The sequence below is a fragment of the Rhinichthys klamathensis genome, unplaced genomic scaffold, assembly GCF_029890125.1.
Source record: "Rhinichthys klamathensis goyatoka isolate OS25496 unplaced genomic scaffold, OSU_Roscu_1.1 h1tg000090l_1, whole genome shotgun sequence".
Lineage (NCBI taxonomy): Eukaryota > Metazoa > Chordata > Actinopteri > Cypriniformes > Leuciscidae > Rhinichthys > Rhinichthys klamathensis.
The window spans coordinates 3,119,401-3,141,407 of record NW_026606629.1 but is presented as its reverse complement, the minus strand read 5'-3'; the positions used below and the strand labels follow the sequence as shown (position 1 = coordinate 3,141,407).

Below are 22,007 nucleotides of genomic sequence, written 5' to 3'. Positions count from 1 at the left end.
AAAACATTTGGGTGATCTAATTATTTAGTGGACTGTCTGCAAATTATTGTTGTTCTTTTCCTGTGTTTTCCGATAGTTGATCCTTTTGTGAGCTTCATTTGACTAGGTGTGTTCAGCTCTGGCTTGAACTGGTCCAGCACAAAATATTGGTGTGTGTTGGGGCATTGTGACATATCATAGCTGTATTACGTCACATACAAATTAGTAACTATTCAAATATGTGAAATCAACCTGCCCATATTGATAAGACTGCTTTGAAAAGGGCAAGGGGAGGGCTTTATGTTTCTGCCCGTCCTGTCATTGTCACCTCAGCAGAAGTGACAGTACTGTCAGACTCTAACCTGTGGGCCGAGATTAAACAAAGCAAGCCTTGCTGCATGACGGTTACCATGCCACACCCGTACTGCCATGGAAACTGTACAGAGGCTCTGATTAAACAGGACTCATCCAATCCCTATAGGCTATAATTATAATCACTTACGCCACTTGTATATGTCTGAGGTTGTGTGTCTGTGAGCATGAAGTGAGGGTTTATCTGCGTCCACTGTCAGGTATTTGTCGGAAGAGTTCCAGGGTTCCTAATTTTAGAATTGAAAGGTCACTTTTTGACACTATGAAGTGCAGCAGTGATATGATTCCTGACTGTTACTATTTTTAGCTTGTTTTCTCCTTCATTCTCCTGGTGTAACTTTACATCCTTCAGAAACATGTTTGTGTTTACATCAAGAACACAACAAGATTTGGCTTTGCCATTTTGGCTTGTATTTTCTGTTCTGGGATTGTGTAGACCATGCAATTTGCATATACTAACTGTAAGCTGGCCAAGAATTAGACTCACACCATCAGCACTGTCCAACACTGATATATGGTAGGGCTTATTTTTAAATGTTTTTATAACGACCCCTGCCAAATCATTCTAGAAAATGTATTTTTAGTGTTTTGAAACAATACATACAAGCAGTAAACGATACATGGCAGTAAACCATCTGTAATGTGAGGGCAGAGTTTGCACGCCACATTAAAGTTTTCAGATCTCTCACACTGATCTGAGGTTTATAGCCCTTGTGGAGTTTGATGGCGACTGTTCACAGTCACACAGAAGGCGATGTGAGCAGATATTGCAGCCTGTTGCCGGCAGGCTTGAGATAAGCAGGGCCTACATTCATTATTACTCATCAGTCCATGAAAAGCAAGTGTCTCAGACAGGGAAACAACTCAGGTCATCTGTCCCACTGGCAGCCTCTTCCAGCATGACAGCTGCTCTGTTTCATGGCCTGTTTACATGTGCCAATAAACATGATCAACATTACTTTACTTTTACACACACACACACACACACATATATATATATATATATATATATATATATATATATATATATAAGGACACACACATATATATATATATATATACACTCATCGGCCACTTTATTAGGTACCCCATGCTAGTAACGGGTTGGACCCCCTTTTGCCTTCAGAACTGCCTCAATTCTTCGTGGCATAGATTCAACAAGGTGCTGGAAGCATTCCTCAGGGACTTTGGTCCATATTGACATGATGGCATCACACAGTTGCCGCAGATTTGTCGGCTGCACATCCATGATGCGAATCTCCCGTTCCACCACATCCCAAAGATGCTCTATTGGGTTGAGATCTGGTGACTGTGGAGGCCATTTTAGTACAGTGAACTCATTGTCATGTTCAAGAAACCAATTTGAAATGATTAGAGCTTTGTGACATGGTGGAAGTAGCCATCAGAGGATGGGTACATGGTGGCCATAAAGGGATGGACATGGTCAGAAACAATGCTCAGGTAGGCCGTGGCATTTAAACGATGCCCAATTGGCACTAAGGGGCCTAAAGTGTGCCAGGAAAACATCCCCCACACCATTACACCACCACCACCAGCCTGCACAGTGGTAACAAGGCATGATGGATCCATGTTCTCATTCTGTTTACGCCAAATTCTGAATCTAACATCTGAATGTCTCAACAGAAATCGAGACTCATCAGACCAGGCAACATTTTTCCAGTCTTCAACTGTTCAATTTTGGTGAGCTCTTGCAAATTGTAGCCTCTTTTTCCTATTTGTAGTGGAGATGAGTGGTACCCGGTGGAGTCTTCTGCTGTTGTAGCCCATCCGCCTCAAGGTTGTGCGTGTTGTGGCTTCACAAATGCTTTGCTGCATACCTCGGTTGTAACGAGTGGTTATTTCAGTCACTGTTGCCCTTCTATCAGCTCGAACCAGTCTGGCCATTCTCCTCTGACCTCTGGCATCAAAAAGGCATTTCCGCCCACAGAACTGCCGCTCACTGGATGTTTTTTTCTTTTTCGGACCATTCTCTGTAAACCCTAGAGATGGTTGTGCGTGAAAATCCCAGTAGATTAGCAGTTTCTGAAATACTCAGACCAGCCCTTCTGGCACCAACAATCATGCCACGTTCAAAGTCACTCAAATCAACTTTCTTCCCCATACTGATGCTCGGTTTGAACTGCAGGAGATTGTCTTGACCATGTCTACATGCCTAAATGCACTGAGTTGCCGCCATGTGATTGGCTGCTTAGAAATTAAGTGTTAACGAGCAGTTGGACAGGTGTACCTAATAAAGTGGCCGGTGAGTGTAAATATATATAATATATGTGTGTGTGTGTCCTTACATTTTATATATTTATATATATATATATATAAAAAAATATATAATATATGTATGTATGTAGCAAGGTTAGATGTTGTGGGAAGGGGGAAGCGGGAACCAGCGAACATTCAAAGACTTTTATAAACGTAAAATAAACAAATACAAAAGTAAAGTAAAGGCAGCAGTCCCTCACGGACGACTGCTGCCACATAAAACAGAAACAAAACATCTAATAAAATCCAGGCCTGGCCTCTCTCGATCTTCACTGTCGTCGCTCCTCCTTTATGCTTCCGCTCCTCCGTGAGAGATACGAGACCGGTGCGTCGCGCAGGTGTCGCTCATAATCAATCACGCCACCGGCCTCGTCCTGCTCGGCACAATATACATGCATACAATTGTCATTGTAAATGGTGAAATCTAGGTAGCTGTGTGAACTTTGTCTCTGTGTTTTATTATTGTCTCGTACAGTGAACATATTGCCATGTTACTAGCACTTACAAAATGTTAATGATAAAGAATTTTATCTCTTCCTGCATTCCAGTAGTTTATAGAGTTGTGCATTTGAACTGATTAAGAGTCTTGATAGCACTTCACTTTTCAATTTCAAACCGTATTAATAATTATGGACAATCATCAGTTATTGACTTTAAGAGAAGCCATACATTGCTCCAATTAAGAGAGCCAAATTATTCATAAAAGAAATGTGATCACAATTGCTTTCATGTCATTAATACAAACCGCTAAAACTGTAAGAGATATTGGGATGTCAATGCGGTGAAGCAACGCAACCTGGCTGTTTAGATCTTATTGGTTGTTTGCTTGTCAATGGTAGCACGCTGATTTATCAAAACATCTGATAGGCTATTTTAAGATCTATGGGCGATGCGTATGCATTTTAATGAAAATAATGAGCACAATATCTAACATTTTAGTGGTGACAATGGTGTTCCGGTGATAAATACCGATACCGTTTTATCGCCCAGCCCTATTCTGTATCCGTTTCAGAGTTTTTTTCAGCAGCAATACAGTGTGACAGTATTGTTCTTATTGACCGCAGATGCCATCATCTCATGCCCAAGCACCAAACTGATTGACCGAAATCACTTTTAAAGCAGTTCTCCTAGTACATGCAAATGTACTCTGAGGTTGGCTGGGTACGTTTAGCTGGTTATTGAAAAATACTTGAAAATAGATGTGCTGAATGTTGTACTCCTTATTAGATTTAAATACACTACCGTTCATCATTATCGACAATCATCACAGCTTGATTATTGTAACTCCCTCTATATTGGAATAAGTAATCAAATATAAATCGTCTTCAGATGGTTCAAAATGCAGCTGCCAGACTTCTGACTGGCACCCACAAATTTGATCACATCTCCTCTGTATTATGCTCTTTGCATTTACTCTTTGAGGTAAATTGTTTGTGTGCTTTTTTCAACAAAAGAAAATCTTTAAAGCTCTGAGTGGAATGGCTCCTGAATATCTCTGTGATCTTTTAAATCCAAATTCATCGGTTAGATCTCTGAGGTCTTCTGAGCAAAGAGTGTTGATGGTCCCGAGATCCAGATTAAAGTCGAAGGGTGACCGTGCCTTTTCTATTGTTGGGCTGAAACTGTGGAACAGTCTTCCAGTTTCCCTTTAGATTAACCTCTTCAGAATCTAATTTAAATCCAAGTTAAAAACTTGTATTTTTACCTAGGCTTATAACTGTCCCTAGAGTATAAGGATCCATCACCTATCAGTGTTTTGATACTCCGCTCCTCCTTATTACATTGCGGTCTAAATTGTTTATATTTATTCTAATGTCTTTTTTAGCAAGGTTTTGTACAGCACAGTGGTCAACAACTGTTGTTTTTATTGTGCTTTATAAATACATTTTGATTTCATTTCATTTTGAATACCATTCAAATTTTGGGGTCAGTATGTGACATTTATAAAGTTGCAACAATTTTGTTTCATATAAATTCTGCTCTTTCGACATTCATTAAACAATTCTGAAAAAAAAAAAAAATGTCCACAAAAATATTAAGGAGCACAGCTGTGTGTATAATAATATTTGCTGTGTGATAAGACAAGTTTCTTGAGCAGCAAATCCTCATATTAAAGTGATTTCTGAAGGATCTTGTGACTATGAAGACACTGAAGTATCTGAAAATACAGCTTTACCATCACAGGAATTACATTTCTTTCAAAACATTAAATAATCGTATCTACCACAAACTTTTGAACGGTAGTGTAAAGTCTGTTTAGGTTAGTAAAAAGTACTATTGGTGGACTGTTTGTTTATATTATTTAAAAGATCCACTTTTCTACAGTGTTGTGAATTGTAATATAATGTTTTCATTCTAAGTGCTGTGGGAGAATGAACATGTCATTTGCTCAATGGTGTGTGGCACTGGATGGCATCAGTGGTCTCTATGACAGGGACACTGGTATATTGTGAATTGCTCAATTGTCCATACCATAAGCAGACAAACAAGAGCTGCATTTGTGCAATGCTAGCTCATCCGACTAGTGAAAATTATTCCTTACAGTGTTTTACTTGTGGATTATAGCTGTGAATTGGATAAGAATGTAACGAGCCTTTTGGGAGACATTAAATCAATCACAGCCAATGCCTCCATTTAAATATATATGGTGTATCATAGAGCGGAGTAAAAACACAAAGAATGATTGATGCAAGCTGGCATGACTAATTAGTGGCATTCGTACATAAAACCAGGAACATTCTTTACCCGCTGAATGTTACTGAACTGGGCTGTGAGGTCTTACTCTCCCAGCTATGCACACACACCCACTTTATAAATGAGGGGTGTTAATGTCATGAACCTGCCCGTCCATTGTCACTGTGTCATTTTATTGCATTGCCCAAAAGGGTTTGGCAGGCCTTTTATGGACTAAAAGTATTTCGAAATAGAGGACGGATATACAACTTGAAAATTCCAGAAATATGCTGTGGATATTGTGTAACTGAAGGCTAGACTTGTGTCCATGTGCAAGTATTTTACATTATGTGTAGGTGATATTCTATCTCTGTTATAGACTATCCTACTTTTTCACTCAGAACATCTTTGTGAGCCACTGTGGTTTGGACATTGTTTGGAGGGAAACAGCACAGTGCCATTTAGAAACTTCCATTGTGTTTTATTTTGAAATGTTCCAACTCAATAATCACACATACAGAAATGGTTTGGTTTCTAGAGAGAGACAAATCCTAATTGTAACACTGACTTTCCCACAGACTGGTACAATTCTTGTTTATGACATTGACCTTCTCAGACAGTATCTTTAGGCCCTAAAATGGTCAGAATACAGTTTTGAGGAATGTAACTTCGTTCCCGAGTTCATTACACATGAATATTAAAGAATGCAGCAGGTTGATGTCACCTTTTGTGAGAATGTAACAGTGCAAACATTATATTCTCACAAATGGTCATTAGCGTAAACAACATTTTTTGCCTTGGGAACAGACGGGTGATTATAAGCAATTTAACGCAGTCTTGTACTTGTTTAGACACATTAGTTCAAAGCATTTAAAGCCTGATGTGTGAATAGAGACCCTATTGAAAAGCATTTGTGCTCTGATTATGTCTGACAGTGTTTTGAGTAGAAAAATGAGCTGTTGTAATTGGAATGTTCTAGCCACAGTTCTCTTACTAAAGGATGGAGAATTAGGAGTGGCAAGAGCGGCTGTTAAACATAAATGCGCTAGTTGGATATGGGTTAGTTCACCCAAAATACAAAATCCCATTAATATTTATTACTTATCTGGAACACAATAGTGATTTTTAAAAAATAAATATTCTGCCCACTCTTTTTAATATAATGAATGAGGACAGCTCCAAAATGATTTTAAAAAGCAACATAAAAGTATTAGAAAAGTGGTCTGTGCTACTCATGTGCTTTACTGCATGTCTTACAATGCATATTATAGCTTTTTGTGAGGAACAAAACCAAAATTGAAATGTTACTGACTACTTTTATGATACCTTTTCACATACCTTTTATGGTGTCTTTGCGTCCTTTTTGATGTTTGAAAGTTTAAGTCCCGATTCATTGTAATTGAAACGAGGGCCAGTACATTTTTCAAAATTTCTTCTTTTGCAAGGAAGTCATATGAGTTTATGACAACATGAGAGAGTTAATAACACGATTTTCATTTTTGATAAACTTTCTCTTTAATCAGATTGGATCATGAATGTTGATTTAGCTGATTTATCCTTCCCTTTCAAGATCAGTACATTCTCCATAAGATAACATCTCAAGATCTTTTTTTTTTTTTTTTTTTTTTTTAAGATTTGCTGTTAAATAAATGCCTCATATTCATGTGAGTGAACAGCTGATCAAAATACACCCTAGAGGTTCCCAAAATAAAATAATTTCCTTCCATCTCTTCTCACCCCAACAAAGAGTCCTTTGGCTTTTTCAGGGATCATAAATTATCATTAGGTAACAAGCATTAGAATGTTCTTGACTTTTTTTTCTTTTTTTTTCAAACAGCTTTATAAATGTGGACTTTGTTCTGATGGCAGACACAGACCTTTTTTTTCCTCTTGCATCTTTTATTGGAGCAATAAATTGCTGTTATCGTGAGCAGGGAACGCCTTCATTCAGCTAGTTGAACATGTCATACAGGTTCACCAGCTTGAAAAACACAGGTTGCTGACTAGCATAATCACTCTTCAACCTCTCAGCTGTTGAACTCTATAGCTTATGTCATAAATCTTGCATCATGGCTGTCACAGCTAAAAATGTATTTGTATTTTGAAAGTGTATTGTTAGTACTGTAAGTAACCGTGTGACCAGTGTCGCTAAAGTTCATTGGAAATTGGTAGGATTGTTAGATTGTTGTGGTTTGCTACTGCTGTGATGTCATGTGAGTTACAGGTTGTCCCGCCCTTGTGCCAGTAAACACGTCATCAGAGAGGTGTCATTGCAAGTGGGAGGGGAAGTAATTTTTAATTTAAAAATGAATTTAAAAAAAAATAATGATGTGCAAGGACAAATCATTTATAATAAATACTGCAATATTCCATTCAAAAATAAGAATTGTTAATTTTGATTTCGTGGTGACTTTAAATACTCTGGGCGTTCAAAATACTAAAATGAACGGTCTAGGCCTGAGCTACTGTACTATTGTATTACCTATATCTCCAGGAAAATGGCGCATATGTAGATGAGGGCCAAATTATGTTAACATGTTAATATCAAAACATTAAATTGTGTCATGTGATAATGAGAGTAAAAATACGACTGTGGCAATGAGTTTTGTAAAACGGTAATGTAAGCCACATACAGTATCTCACAAAAGTTAGTACACCCCTCATATTTCAGCAAACATTTTAGTATATCTTCTCAAGGGACAATACTATAGAAATGGAACTTGGATATATTTTAGAGTAGTCAATGTGCTGCTTGTATAGCAGTATATATTTACTGTCCTCTGAAAATAACTCAACATACAGCCATTATTGTCAAAATAGCTGGCAACAAAAGTGAGTACACCCTTAGTGAACATGTCAAAACAGTGTCCAAAGTGTCAATATTTTGTGTGAGCACCATTGTTAACTAGCACTGCTTTAATCCTCCTGGCCATGGAATTCACCAGAGCTGCACAGGTTGTTGCTGGGATCCTCTTCCACTCCTCCATAATGACATCACGGAGCTGCTGGATGTTAGACACATGGTGCTTCTCCACCTTCCGCTTGAGGATGCCCCACAGTTGCTCGATAGCTTCAGGTCTGGAGACATACTTGGCCACTCCATCACCTTCACCTTCTGCTTCCTCAGCAAGGTAGTTGTCATCTTGGCGGTGTGTTTGGGGTCGTTATCATGCCGTTCGGCCCAGTTTCTGAAGGGAGGGCATCATGTTCTGCTTCAGAATGTCACAGTACATACTGGAATCTATGTTTCCCTCAATGAAGCTCAGCTCCCCAGTACCAGCAGCACTCATGCAGCCCCAGACCATGATGCTACCACCACCATGCTTGACTGTAGGCAAGACACAATTTTCTTGGTACTGCTGCACCAGGGCGTCGCCATACATGCTGGACACCATTTAAGCCAAACAAGTTTATCTTAGGGTGCTTTCACACCTGGATCGATTGGAGACGTTGTTCCGAAACAAAGGGGCGTTTCCCTTTTGGCCCGGTTCGTTTGGTCATATGTGAACACAACAATCGCACTCTGAATCGGAACAAAACAACCGAGCCGAGACCGCCTAGAAGAGGTGGTCTCGTCTCGATTCCACACGAACCCTGGAGCGGTTCGTTTGTAGTTAGAACACAACCGACCCACGAACCGGAACAAATCAACTTTTGGCAAGGTGGTCTCGTACCTTTATGTACTGCTGTCGGAGTTTTTTCGCCTTTGCGCGGCACTGCTCGAAGGACCGTTCATAACCCCTCTCTTTCATTTTATAGCTGATCTTCTTGTACACTTCGGTGTTCTTGTGTGTAGTGTCCAATATCCGGGAGATGTGTTCTTCCAACAAATATCTATGAGGCATTTCACCTCTTCGTAGCACCAAGTCAACCCGCGATTCATTTTGTGTTAGGCTATTGTTGTCATGGCGATGTCCCACAATGGAATGCGCGACCTGCACGCATGAGGTAGTGACGTAATGGCGTAAGGAAAGCCCTGGAAGGGTGCGCGATTTGGACTGCTTTACAACAGTGTGGTGTGAACAGAGTTACTATTAAATTGATTCGGAACAAAGTATTCTGTTTTGGATCTGTTCCGGAACAAAACAAATCGATCTAGGTGTGAAAGCACCCTTAGTCTCATCAGACCACAGGACATGGTTTCAGTAATTCATGCTCTTGGACAGGTTGCTTTCAGCAAACTGTTTGCAGGCTTTCTTGTGAGCCAGCTTCAGAAGAGGCTTCATTCTGGGACGACGGCCATGCAAACCGACTTGTTTCAGTGTGTGGCGTATGGTCTGAGCACTGACAAGCTGACCTTCCGCTTCTGCAACATCTAAAGCAATGCTGGCAGGACTCATGCGTCTAAGTCAGCTTCTGCACCTGATGCACAGCATGAGGACTCAACTTCTTTGATTGACCCTTGCGAGGCCTGTTCCAAGTGGAACCCGTCTTGGAAAACCTCTGTATGACCCTGGCCTGTACTGTAACTCAGTTTCAGGGTGTGACCAATCTTCTTATAGCCTAGGTCAACTTTGTGGTGAGCAACAATTATATTTCTCGAATCCTTAGAGAGTTCTTTGCCATGAGGTGCCATGTTGAACATCCAGTGGTCAGTATGAGAGAATTGTACTCAAAGCACAAATTTGAACAGCTCTAATGCAAGATAAACCAATTTGTATGGTCCTGTCAAGCAGACAAAAACATGAACATGATGAATAGGACATGTGGCTTTGCATGGTTAAACGACGTACAGCTATTATCACTTAGGGTGTATTCACTTTTGTTGCCAGCTATTTTGATAATAATGGCTGTATGTTGAGTTATTTTCAGAGGACAGTAAATATATACCGCTATACAAGCAGCACATTGACTACTCTAAAATATATCTAAGTTTTATTTCTATAGTATTGTCCCTTCAGTAGATATACTAAAATGTTTGCTAAATTGTGAGGGTTGTACTCACTTTTGTGACATACTGTACATTGAGTCATTATAACTGGAACAGGAATTGTTCTTTTTGTTATGGAATAACAAAAGCAAGACAAACGGAGTAAAATTTTGGCTAGTTAGCATGGGCCTATTTGCAACTGCTGATAAATGCCTTTATTGTGCACTCTGGACACACAAAAAAAGCATATTTCTCCATTCACATATCCATTTAAAATCTTTGTATCTATTTTTTTTAAGTAATGTATTAAAAATAGTAATGATGATGAAGATGATTATTATTGTTGTAGTTTATATCTTAATTCCCTGCATATATACATAATAATGTAATATATCATATCAATAAACTACTATTTCACTATATTGTAGTACATGTTTATCCAGTGCCATATTTAGGCGGGCTCTTAAGGGGCCCTCCAATTCTGATAACTAATGGCTTGAGTATTATATAATCTTTTGGTCCAAACATCAGCAAGAAATACACTAACTCACTTTACATGCAACAAAGGGATGTCAGGAATCTTAAGTTCAAAATGCCATAGATATTTTACATCAATGAATGTGGTATTTTTATTGTGATCCTATTTGGTTTTAACCTTAGGTGACAGTGCTCATAAATAACCAGTCAAGGACAAGATTGTGACATAAAAGTGGAACAAACACAGTACATATACTGTATCTTATTTTTCTTCTGCTTATTTTGCTTGTTGCACTTATAAAATAAAATAATATTGTCAATTTAGAGTGGAGCTAGTGTTAGTAGGGTTCTTTGCTGTTGTTTTTCTGGTCTTTATATCTGCTGTCAACCATTCCTACGTCGCGGTGTTTGTCAGTGTGTTTGAGTGAATGTGTTTTCAGTGTGTATCCTTTTGTATAGAGCTGCTGGGAGCCGGCCTGATGGGATTGTGCTCTCACCTTCTAGCTCATTCACTAGGGCACACAGAAACCCAAAACACTGTTCTTTTATTGTTCTTTTCCCAGACTGTGAGTGATTAACCAAACACCTCTTCTCCCCTACAGACGCCAGGAGAGCAGCAGGAGGCTCAAAAATGTAAGTGCTAATGCTGAATTATTTGGGTTGATGTGAAATCATGTTTATCCCCTAATTTGCTCAATTGAAATATGCTGTGAGCTTTCGGAATCTTTGCTCCATTCCTGTGGTGTCAAATAAAATGCTCACTTAACGGCTCCCACATTGCGGTTTGTGTTTGTCTGTTTATCTCTTAAAGTATCACAGTAGCAGTATGTCATAGTAACATTTCAAGACGCTTCATCTAAAACTCAAGTACACTGATCAAGACATCCCTGACCTCTATAGAGAACAAATGCAGTGGCCCAAAGAGTATCTGGACACAAGTGTGAATGTCTGAACAAAATATCTAAGCAGGCCTTACTATTGTAACAAATTAAACAAAAATAAGTTAGTTTTCAAGTTATAAAACAATAGATAAAGTACACTCCCGTTCAAAAGTTTGAGGTCAGTATACATTTTTGTATGATTTTGAAAGAAGTTTATTATGCTCACCAAGCCTGTGTTTACTTGATACAGTAAAATATTTATATTGTAAAATATTATTACAATTTAAAATAACCTTGTTCTATTGTACTGTTTTGAAATGTAATTTACTCCTGTGTTGTCAAAGTTGAATTTTCAGCATCATTACTCCAGTCTTCAGTGTAACATGATCCTTCTAAAATCTTTCTAATATGCTGATTTGCTGCACAAGAAAAATTTCTTATTGTTATCAATGTTGAGAACAGTTGTGCTGCTTAATATTTTTGTGGAAACCATGATAAAAAAACATTCTGGATTCGAATCTAAAGATAAAAAGAACAAAATCTGTAAAATTCTTTACTGTCACTTTTGATCATTTTAATGCATCCTTGCTGAATATGAGTATTATTTAAAACAAATCTTACTGATCCAAACTTTTGAATGGTAGTGTATGTTCTTTACAATTAGGACAAACATAAATCAATAAATAATTTTTATGTTTGTCCTAATTGTAAAGAATATATAAACAGTGAACTGATTTTATATATAAACACTAAAATGACCACTTGAGTAATTAGGAAACTTCTCAAAAAGGGTATTAAAAAAAAAGTTCAATACTTTTTAGAGCCAGTATATAATATCAATTGTACAATGTGATTTATCTAGTTCCTGTTGATATCTCGGCATGCATGGTTTATTGACATATACAATTTTATTGCAATAAGTACTAATACAATTGTGTTGATTTGTCTCACAGGTTCTGATCACCATATATTGGCTGGGCAGAAAGGCACATGCTGATCCTTTTTACAATGGACCTTACCTAAAACTAAAGGCTTTTGAGGAATTACTTGGCACAGCACTATATAAGGTAAGATTATGCAGTATTTGACTGTAGTATTTACGCTTAGATGTTACTGTATATAGAAGAATCCACAGTATTCACACACTCCTATGTAGACTAGCTGACCATGTACAGTAAATTTCATTTTACATTCATTCTGGAATTTAAAATATCTTGCTAAGAATGCAGTATACTAGTCTCATGGTATGGAACACAGTCAGCCAATTGCAATTAATTCACCTGATTGCATTGATACTGTTGACCATTACATATTGTAAAAAAAAAAAAAAGATTTTGGAGGGAATTATGCTTATTCTATCATTTTAAGTGACATAAAAAAAATGTTTTGCCATTTAAGTTTACAACATTTCAGTTATTGTAGTATTGCTATTGTAAAAAAAACACAGTTTGAACACTTCAGTGTACCCGATTGGCTTCAATGGTATGACTTTCAATGGAAGAGACGGCAGATTCTCACGAGCAAGACTGTTTATGCACTGAAAGAGGCTGTGTGCTGTGTTTGTTGTTTGTGTTTTTCCCTTGTGCATGCTGTGTGTCGGCCTGTCTCCCTCACACTCACACCCTTGTGCTCGACAGGCACTAGAGGATTGCACATCACTGCGGGGCAGTGCACGAAACGGCACTTGTAGAGATAGCTGTTACTCAGAGAAAGAAGAGCTCTTCCCGCTACGGGCCGGACACAGGAGAGAAGACTCTCTAGACAGCCTCGACTCGCTGGGCTCCAGAACTTACAGCACATCCTCAGACGCTACACTCAAAGGAAGCAGCGAGGGTAAGACTCTTCAATCTCTGAAGTCACTCTTGTGCATTCTAGCTTGACTTTGAGAGTCAGAGATGAGTAGTTGTACAAAAGGTGGAGGTGGATATCTCATTTTGTGTCTTTTTAAACAAAACACTAGTTTCCACCAGTGCAAGAAAAATATGCAGTCAAGTTTAAAAACCTGACCACAGATAGAAATGTAGTGAATTAATTAAAGGATTAGTTCACTCCAGAATTAAAATGTCCTGATAATTTACTCACCCCCATGTCATCCAAGATGTTCATGTCTGTCTTTCTTTAGTCGAAAAGAAATTATGTTTTTTGAGGAAAACATTCCAGGATTTTTCTCCATATAGTGGACTTCAATAGGTTACAATGTTTTGAAGGTCCAAATTGCAGTTTCAATGCAGCTTCAAAGGGCTCTACACAATCCCAGCCGAGAAATAAGAATCTTATCTAGTGAAAAAATCGGTCTTAAAAAAAAAAAAAAGTATACACTTTTTAACCACAAATCTTGCACGTCCACGACTTCACACATTACGTAATCACGTTGGAAAGGTCACGCGTGACGTAGGGGGTAGTACCGACCCAGTGTTTACAAAGCGAATGTGCAAAGACTTTTCACCCTTTACAAAAAAAAGCTAAAACAATGAGGTCAGACGATTTTGAAGTTGGAGGAGAAAATGAGATGGAGTTTTTCGCTCTTCCCAACCTTTTTGAACCGTGACCTTTCCAACGTAATGTGTGGCGCATCGCAGAGCTAGTGCAAGACGAGCATTTGTGGATTAAAAAGTATATACATTTTAATTAATTTTAGAAAATGACAGATCGTTTCGCTAGATAAGACCCTTATTCCTCGGCTGATCGTGTAGAGCCCTTTGAAGCTGCATTGAAACTGACTGCAATTTGGACCTTCAACCCATTTGTCCCTGTTGAAGTCCACTATATGGAGGAAAATCCTGGAATGTTTTCCTCAAAAACCTTCATTTCTTTTCGACTGAAGAAAGAAAGACATGAACATCTTGGATGACATGGGGGTGAGTAAATTATCAGGACATTTTAATTCTGGAGTGAACTCTTGCTTGTCAAAACAAATGCCTGGTGCCCTCTAGTGGTATTCAAACTATATACCTTTTAATGCTTTAATGAGCTATATTTTGTTGTCTGTGACGGTCAGCAGATACTGTTTTGATGGAAAGTGCAAACTCCCATCAATTCATCCTCTTCTACATGTTTGCGTTTCAATGACATTAGCATCTTTTTACTCAGTCATGGTCCCAGGGGCTCAATTGCAGCTCATGAGGAAGGTGCTGATGTAATTAGCTGCTGATATAATTAGTGTGCTGGACTGTCTACACGTTCACCCCAGTGAGACATTTTTTCTTATTCCCCACTGACCTGCCAATGAGTCAGACGCATCCCACTATCATGTTTACTACAGAGAAGTGTGATAAAAAAGCTGTCTTCTTTCCGTGTAAAATATTTACAACAATACAAATTGTGTAAATTATATTAGGATGATAAAGACATTTTCAGAGAATTCCATTCAAAAGATTGGGGTCGGTCAGATTTTTTAATGCTTTTGAAAGAAGTCTCTAATGCTCACAGAGCCTGCATTTATTTGATCAAAAATACTGTAAAAACAATTTAAAATAACCGTTTTCTATTTTTTAATAAATATAAAATGCAATTTGTTCCTGTGATGGCAAAGTTGAATTTTCAGCATCATTACTGTCTTCAGTGTTACATGATCCTTCGGAAATCATTCTAATATGCTGATTTTCTGCACAAGAAACATTTATATCACAATTGTGCTGCTTAATATTTTTTTATTTGAAATATAATTTTTTTCTAAGTTAAAATTCTTTACTGACACCTTTGATCAATTCAATGCAGGTTTGTTGAATAAAAGTATTCTTTTTTTTTTTTCTCTTACTGCCACCAAACTTTTGAACAGTATTATATTATAAGGATTACATGTATTTTCTTAACCATCAGCAAAGAGTTTTTTTCTTGCTTAAAATGTTGTGAGATTTGTGTGTTAAATAAGAAAAATCTAAATTCTAGTGAAGAAAATAAATTTTTGCACTGCATATTATGTGTGGATCAAATTTTGTCTCCTAGAATAGTAAAGTGTGAATTCACCTATGGGGACCATCCAGCAGTCCCTGTTAGAAAAAATGAAAAAAAAAAAATGAAAAAAGATTATTCTGTTACATTCTATAAGGTTTAGGGTTATGGGTTAGAAAACATCATTAGCTCAGTAAAAAAAAAACAATAAAAGTGAATGGAAAGTCCCCACCAGGAAAGAAAAACAATCATGTGTGCATGTGCGTGTTCATACGCTCACACTCCTGGCTCTCTGTGCTGTTTCTCCAGGTTGTGGTAGTGACCCCGAAGCAGATCTGAGCTTCATGATGTCAGAAAATAAGGAATACCGCCGTTCGATGGTCTTAACACCTAAGACCACCACTCCGTTCAATCAGTTCCTGCCATCAAAGGAAAAGCAGTCGGGCTATGTTCCAGCACCATTACGCAAGAAACGTGCAGAGCGAAATGAAGACAACAGAAGAAGCTGGGCTAGCCCTATGTTCACAGAAGATGACGGCACTTTTACTAGGTAATGCAAGTCTACACTCTAAAGATTCAATGGGGGTTTTCATTGGATGGTATATTCACCTACTCTGGTGAAAGGTGACCATCTGATCATTGATTTATGATGTAATACAGACCATTATTGCCGAAGAAAAATGTTTTTTTTCTTTCTTTGAGGAAAACACCCACAGAATAGAAAAGTCACAAATGAGGTCTCAGTAGTTTCTCCTAGGCAGCAATAAAATTAAAAAGAGCTTTTCAGATTTTTCTCCAGACAAAAGACCCTAGTGATCTTAAATCTATCTCTTCTAGAGTTTCAAAAAATATCACATTGTGCTCTGATACCTGCCATCAAAAGATCTCAATGTGAACTTGTCTCAAAACAATTCTCAAAATTTATCTTGATCATTTGCTTTGCTTCCTAGAAATGTTTATCATTATATTCCTCCTTTGTTGGGTGAGATGTTAGCTATGAAACATTCTCGATGTTTGAATGCCGGTGCTTATTATTCCCACTATTTCTTGGCATTTTGTGCTTTCGTGACCATCATTGGTGGTGTGTCCCAGTCATGAGAGGGCTGGTTCAGACCCTTCATCTATCACTGAGTTGAAATCCCAGACAACTGCCCACCAGTCTTTGGCCTATGAGTATGAGAGCAGTGATTCAGATACAGATCGACCGGATCCCGACATGGTTCTAGATGACCTCGCTAGCCGTAGATTTCACAGCCCGTCCCCTGTCGCTCCGACCAACTTTGCCTTACCCATGAGCCCGCTGGAGGGAGCTGCTGTCTCGTGTACCACCAGGCCACAGGTGGCTGTCAGTAATGTGCCCCGGCATTCATTGACCCATCTCAGGTCAGAAACTGGCTTCTTTGACACGCATCTGTTTGCTATTTTATCAGTGTTAACTTTGGGTCTTCTCCAGAAATCTTCGAAGTTTGGTTTTGAGTTGCTGTGATGTCATTATTTCGCTTGATTTTCAACCCATAGCGTGGACTTTTTGAAACAACATTTTGTTTTCAATGTTTGATTTTCATTTGGTTTGGTGTGCTTGATAACCATGGATGGTTTGATGTGCATTGATCATTGGTGGTATGTAACAAAAATGGCTGTCTTTTGAGCAGCGGTCAGTCACAGCCTCTTCAGAGGACTTACAGGAAGCCTGTATCAGCTGACGCCTGCATTTACGATGACTCTGAAGAAGACGATGAGGAGTTTGGCTATGCTGATCCTGTTCAAGATGACCTTTATGCCCGTAAAGTAGGCCTGATGCCACAAACATCTGCCACAGTGCCTTTTGATAAATTTCTGCCTAAGTTCTGGACTCCTGAGGAGGATGCACATGTGAAGAAGATCAAACTGGGCTCCCAGCACCGCCCTTGGTACAGGAAGATCCAAGGTTTCAGGTCTGTCCAGTGCTGAGGCAAAAAAAAAAAAAAAAACTTAAATTAAGAAAAGAACATAAATAATTCTAATAAATAAAAATAACCCTATACCGAATTTTTCAAGACATGCTTGATATTCCAAAAAAATATTTAAATAAATCAGCTGCCCCATATTTATTATAATTGGCAACTGTCGATTAAAGTAATTTGGAAATTGAAATTAAAAGAAAAATACACTTACTGTATTATTTTTTATGCAATCTGACTAAGAACCTGTTTTCAATTCTAAGCCCTATTGATCAGTCCATCAGGTGTTTTTCAGATAATAATTTCTAATTTTCTGACATGTTTGGCTACCCAGTGGCTCCAGTAAAGTACATAACAATATATTATACAAACAAATGGTCTTATACCTGTTAGATGGACGTTTCATAAAATTTGACAACCAGGACAGATGTCCAAATTTTGTATTGTTTTTTATCTTGATTTTTAGCGATATATATATATATTATATATATACTTTCATATAATTTTAAGGGTTGCTTAAATGTACAAATTTATTGGATGCCACTGTAAAGCCTGAGGTTTCTTTTTTGCTTATTTACTTGCTAAGGCTTCTCTGTTACCTCCCTCTGTTTTCTCTCTGGTGATGGTTACTAACTTTTCTCCATTTTCTTTCTCTGTGCTCTTTCACCTCACATTTTCCAGTCACAAGAAGTCAGGTTCGTCCTCTGAAGAATCAGATGGTGACGCCAATCCCTGGCTCTCTCTACCTGCTTTCTCTCGCACTCAATCTGAACCCCCTCCCTCTCACTTCCATGCACCTGAAGGCCTCGCTCAGTCCAGCCTCACTTCCACACCCAGGTCCTTATCACAGCCCCATGTGCAGTAGGACCGGACATCCACTCACTTCCCTTGATCAGCTTCTCTACATATTCTAATAAATCTATCAACTGATGCGTACTAATAGAATTTTTTTTCTCATAATCATCTTTGTGAATGTTAATGATCTCAACAGACAAGTGCACATAAGTGATTGAAATGGTGAGAAGGTCCAAATGACTCATGCCTAACATTACAAGTTTTCTGAAGCTATATATGATTTGTGCGAGGAGACAAAGCCATCCAATAAGCTGTTCATTTGAGTCAGTGAGTTGAATTCGAAAACCGGTTAATTGAACAAGTCATTCTCTTGAGTCTGATCTTTTCAATGAATACAGCTGATGATTCAGAAATCTATCTGATCAATTCCTTTACAAACACACTGATTTCATGTGACTCAATTAGTGCTCTTTGAGCTCTTGAATTATGTGCCACAACTGACTTAAGGGTAATATCATCAGTGAATAATTACATTTTGGTCTGTTCCTCAAACAAAGCTATCATATCTTCAGAAAATGTGGAATATTGCAAACCAGTTGTATGGACCATTTTACAGATTTGTTGGTGCATTTTTAGAGCTTCAAGGCCCGCTCACACCAAGAACGATAACTACAGAGAAAAAAATAACTATATTAGAGCCCACACCAATGCACCGCAACGTCCTGTTTATTATAAGCTTGCGCTGCAGTTATGTCGTCTGCCGCTTTAAATCCTCAAGCTCTTTAAAACAAGATACATTCTGATTACTGTCAATGTTTTCATTATTCATCAGCTGGGAAAAAATCTATCTGAAAGTGATTCCAACGATATCATTCCTCTGTGTGGTTATAGTTGTGGTGTGTATCAAAATTCTTAAAACTACTTTTATCAAATCTAAATTTGAAGTAACATTTAGTATTTTGAGGCAGAACTCTCACACTCTGTTTTTCCAAAGTTTAGAGCAAAATGAGTCCACACAATGCTGCTGTTATTTATATATTGCATGGTTAGTTGCATCCTTCTGCATACACTACTCGTGCTAACTGGTCTTAACTGATTTCTACTCTTTTTACTGTCCCCTTGCATGTTCTGAATCCTTTCTTTACTCTTTTCTCCTTTGATTCACCCACAGTTCTCAGACACAACACCTCACGGTTGCTCACCAGAGTGCTGGGCTCTCTAAGTCAAAGCCCCCTGATTTTTGGCCCAGACCAGATCCCACCTCTGGCCCCAGACTCATAAAATGCGAAAAGCACCCCCTCCTTGGGCGTGAACACCCTAACGACCCATACAACGTTTCTGCCGACATCCTGCCTGATTTGGAAAATGACGATATGTTTACACGTCGTACAAAAACCTTCCACTCGAGTGATGATCTGGCCAAGTTGAAGTACGGTAACTTCCTGGTGCCTCGCCACAGATCGGAGGCCGAAGTCACGGTGGTAATTCAGCCCCGCCATGAGGGTGAACCCATTTATCCTGACATTGAAAAAGACGATGTGGTTTTTCGAAGGGCTCAACAGCAAATCAGTCATTACCCTCTGTCTGGGGCCCCTGATAACTATTACCCTGTTCCTATTCCAGAGACATGGGCTTTGCCACCAAAACTGCAGGCCAAGCTAATGTTTGGCCCAGTTGAACCCAGACAGAACAAACCCAAGTCAGAGATTAAACAAGGAGCAGAGCAGCACATGAAAACAGATGATATGCTACTTAGGAAGCTAAAAGCTTTAAATACCCAAGGGATGGAGGGAAAGGGATCTCCCAGTGTTTCTTTGTCTTGCAATGAAGAAGATATGCAGAAATGGCAAGCCATCAGAGAGGCCAGCCGTGTGCGATACAGGAAGAGGCTGATGGTTGAGAGGTTAGGTTTCTGAGCCTGCAGAAATACCTGTGTGCGCTTGTCATCATGATCTCATCTGCAGTGTACTTTTCTCATTCTCGTGTTAACTATGATCTTACACTGGCCATGGCAAATGTCTTTGATTGCATGAGAATGATTGTAACAGGTAGATATTTGGTTTTCTTAGTGTTTTTCTCTTAAATAATTTTGGACCGGCTTCAAATTTTGCACTAATTTTTGATAAGTTTGTGCATGAAGTGATGAGGTCAAAATGGTTTTCAGCATTGAAATTTGTTGTTTTATCTTATCTTATTTTCTTGAATGTGCAAGGCTTTCATTGTCAGCCGCTTCCAATTATTTTAGCTGTACAAAAACAGTCAGTTATGCTGCTTGATATTACAAACTGGTATTTATCATATTATTTTAATTTATTGTCATAATCATAAACACACTGGTTTGTAGCACATATAGTATTACAGTTTAATGCACTTTCTTGTTATTCTTCTAGTTATTTACCTATAGTGGCTAATGAGTCAAAAGTCTATTTTCTTAGGTTTACTTTACTGAATTATATAAAATTAAAAGCATTTTTATTGATTAGCTGGAACACCAAAGAATGTGACATTACAGATACACTTTGTTTGACTTTGGAGAGACTGACCAATTGTCTGTGAAATGCATTTTGCTTGTGTTTTAATAAAAGACTGAAAGTTTTGGTCATGAAAGCATTTAAGAAACTGATACATCAAGTACAGACTCAACTGCTTTGACTTTCGTTTAAGTCCCAAAGTCCTAACAGACTTTATAAGGTGCGAGTGTATCCAGCTAAGCTGTGGTGGAATTTTAAAACCTGAGCAATGTCTAAAAATAATCCAGTCAGACACATTCACTCTTTACGAAATAACTTACAATGCACTCTAGCTCCAAATTCCCCACACCCTTGTGATCCTGTGAAAGCTGGAACTTACACTTATGTGACCATGGAAACACACCTAGCACTTGAACCCCAAGTACAACATTGCATTTGATCAGAGTCCATGTAATGTCGGGGCATTAAAATGAGCAAACGTACTGGGATTGGTGGGGCATTCTACAAGTTTCCAATGATGTCATTCTACCTTAACCTGAACCTAAACTAAGTTACAACTGACAGTTAATATTACGTTTGCACATTTTAAATGTCAGACAGCCAGGTCTGTAATCAGCTAATTAACTGAATGCTAAAGCTTGACTTTGTACTGTAAAAAAATAAATAATCATTATGCACTTGATCATAGCTGGAGTGGTGTGGCTAAGCTATTGACATGTACAATACCGTTCGAAAAGTTTGGGGTCAGTACCGTGATTTTTTTTTTTGATTTTTTTTTATTTAAAAAAAAAAAAAAAAAAATTCAGCAAGTGTGCATTAAAGACATTTATAATGTTACAAACGTTTTCTATTTCAAATAAATGCTGATCTTTTGTTCTTTCTATTCATCGAAGAATCCTGAAAAATATATTAGTTTCCACAATAATATGAAGCAGCACAACTGTTTTCAACATTGATAATAATAAGAAATGTTTCTTGATCATCAAATCAGCATGTTAGAAAGATTTCTGAAGGATCATGTGACACTGAAGATGGCTGCTGAAAATTCAGCTTTGCCATCGCAGGAATAAATTATATTTGTATATATATTAACATAAATATCAACATAATTTATTTTAAATTATAATAATATTTCACAATATTACTGTTTTGCTGTATTTTTTAATCACGTAAATGCAGCCTTAGTCAGCATAAAAGACTTCTGTCAAAAAAAATCTTACCGACCCAAAACCTTTGAACAACAGTGAATGTTACTTTATTGGCCATTCGATACAAACTGTCAATCAACACACCAAAATATGACTATTTTGTTGCTGTGGTTCTCTTTGGTTTCTAGACTGTTCCAGAAATGCTCTGATAGTAAAGGGTGAGTTGTGGCCTT

At 38.1% G+C, this 22,007-nt stretch overlaps 1 protein-coding gene across 14 annotated transcripts in view; it reads left to right on the top strand.

Moving 5' to 3' along the window:
• lmo7a (LIM domain 7a) overlaps positions 1 to 22,007 on the top strand; it is a 55,612-nt gene that overhangs the window by 18,545 nt on the left and 15,060 nt on the right. For 11 of the 14 annotated variants that reach the window (XM_056251834.1, XM_056251836.1, XM_056251843.1 and 8 more), the window contains exons 5-13: positions 11,251 to 11,281; positions 12,483 to 12,596; positions 13,167 to 13,362; positions 15,730 to 15,970; positions 16,513 to 16,803; positions 17,073 to 17,354; positions 18,042 to 18,197; positions 19,327 to 20,058; positions 21,963 to 21,992. In XM_056251834.1, the coding sequence (XP_056107809.1) occupies positions 11,251 to 11,281; positions 12,483 to 12,596; positions 13,167 to 13,362; positions 15,730 to 15,970; positions 16,513 to 16,803; positions 17,073 to 17,354; positions 18,042 to 18,197; positions 19,327 to 20,058; positions 21,963 to 21,992 (2,073 nt within the window). The remainder of the gene's footprint in view (positions 1 to 11,250; positions 11,282 to 12,482; positions 12,597 to 13,166; positions 13,363 to 15,729; positions 15,971 to 16,512; positions 16,804 to 17,072; positions 17,355 to 18,041; positions 18,198 to 19,326; positions 20,059 to 21,962; positions 21,993 to 22,007) is intronic. The other 3 variants (XM_056251839.1, XM_056251841.1, XM_056251842.1) reach the window with 3 other exon arrangements.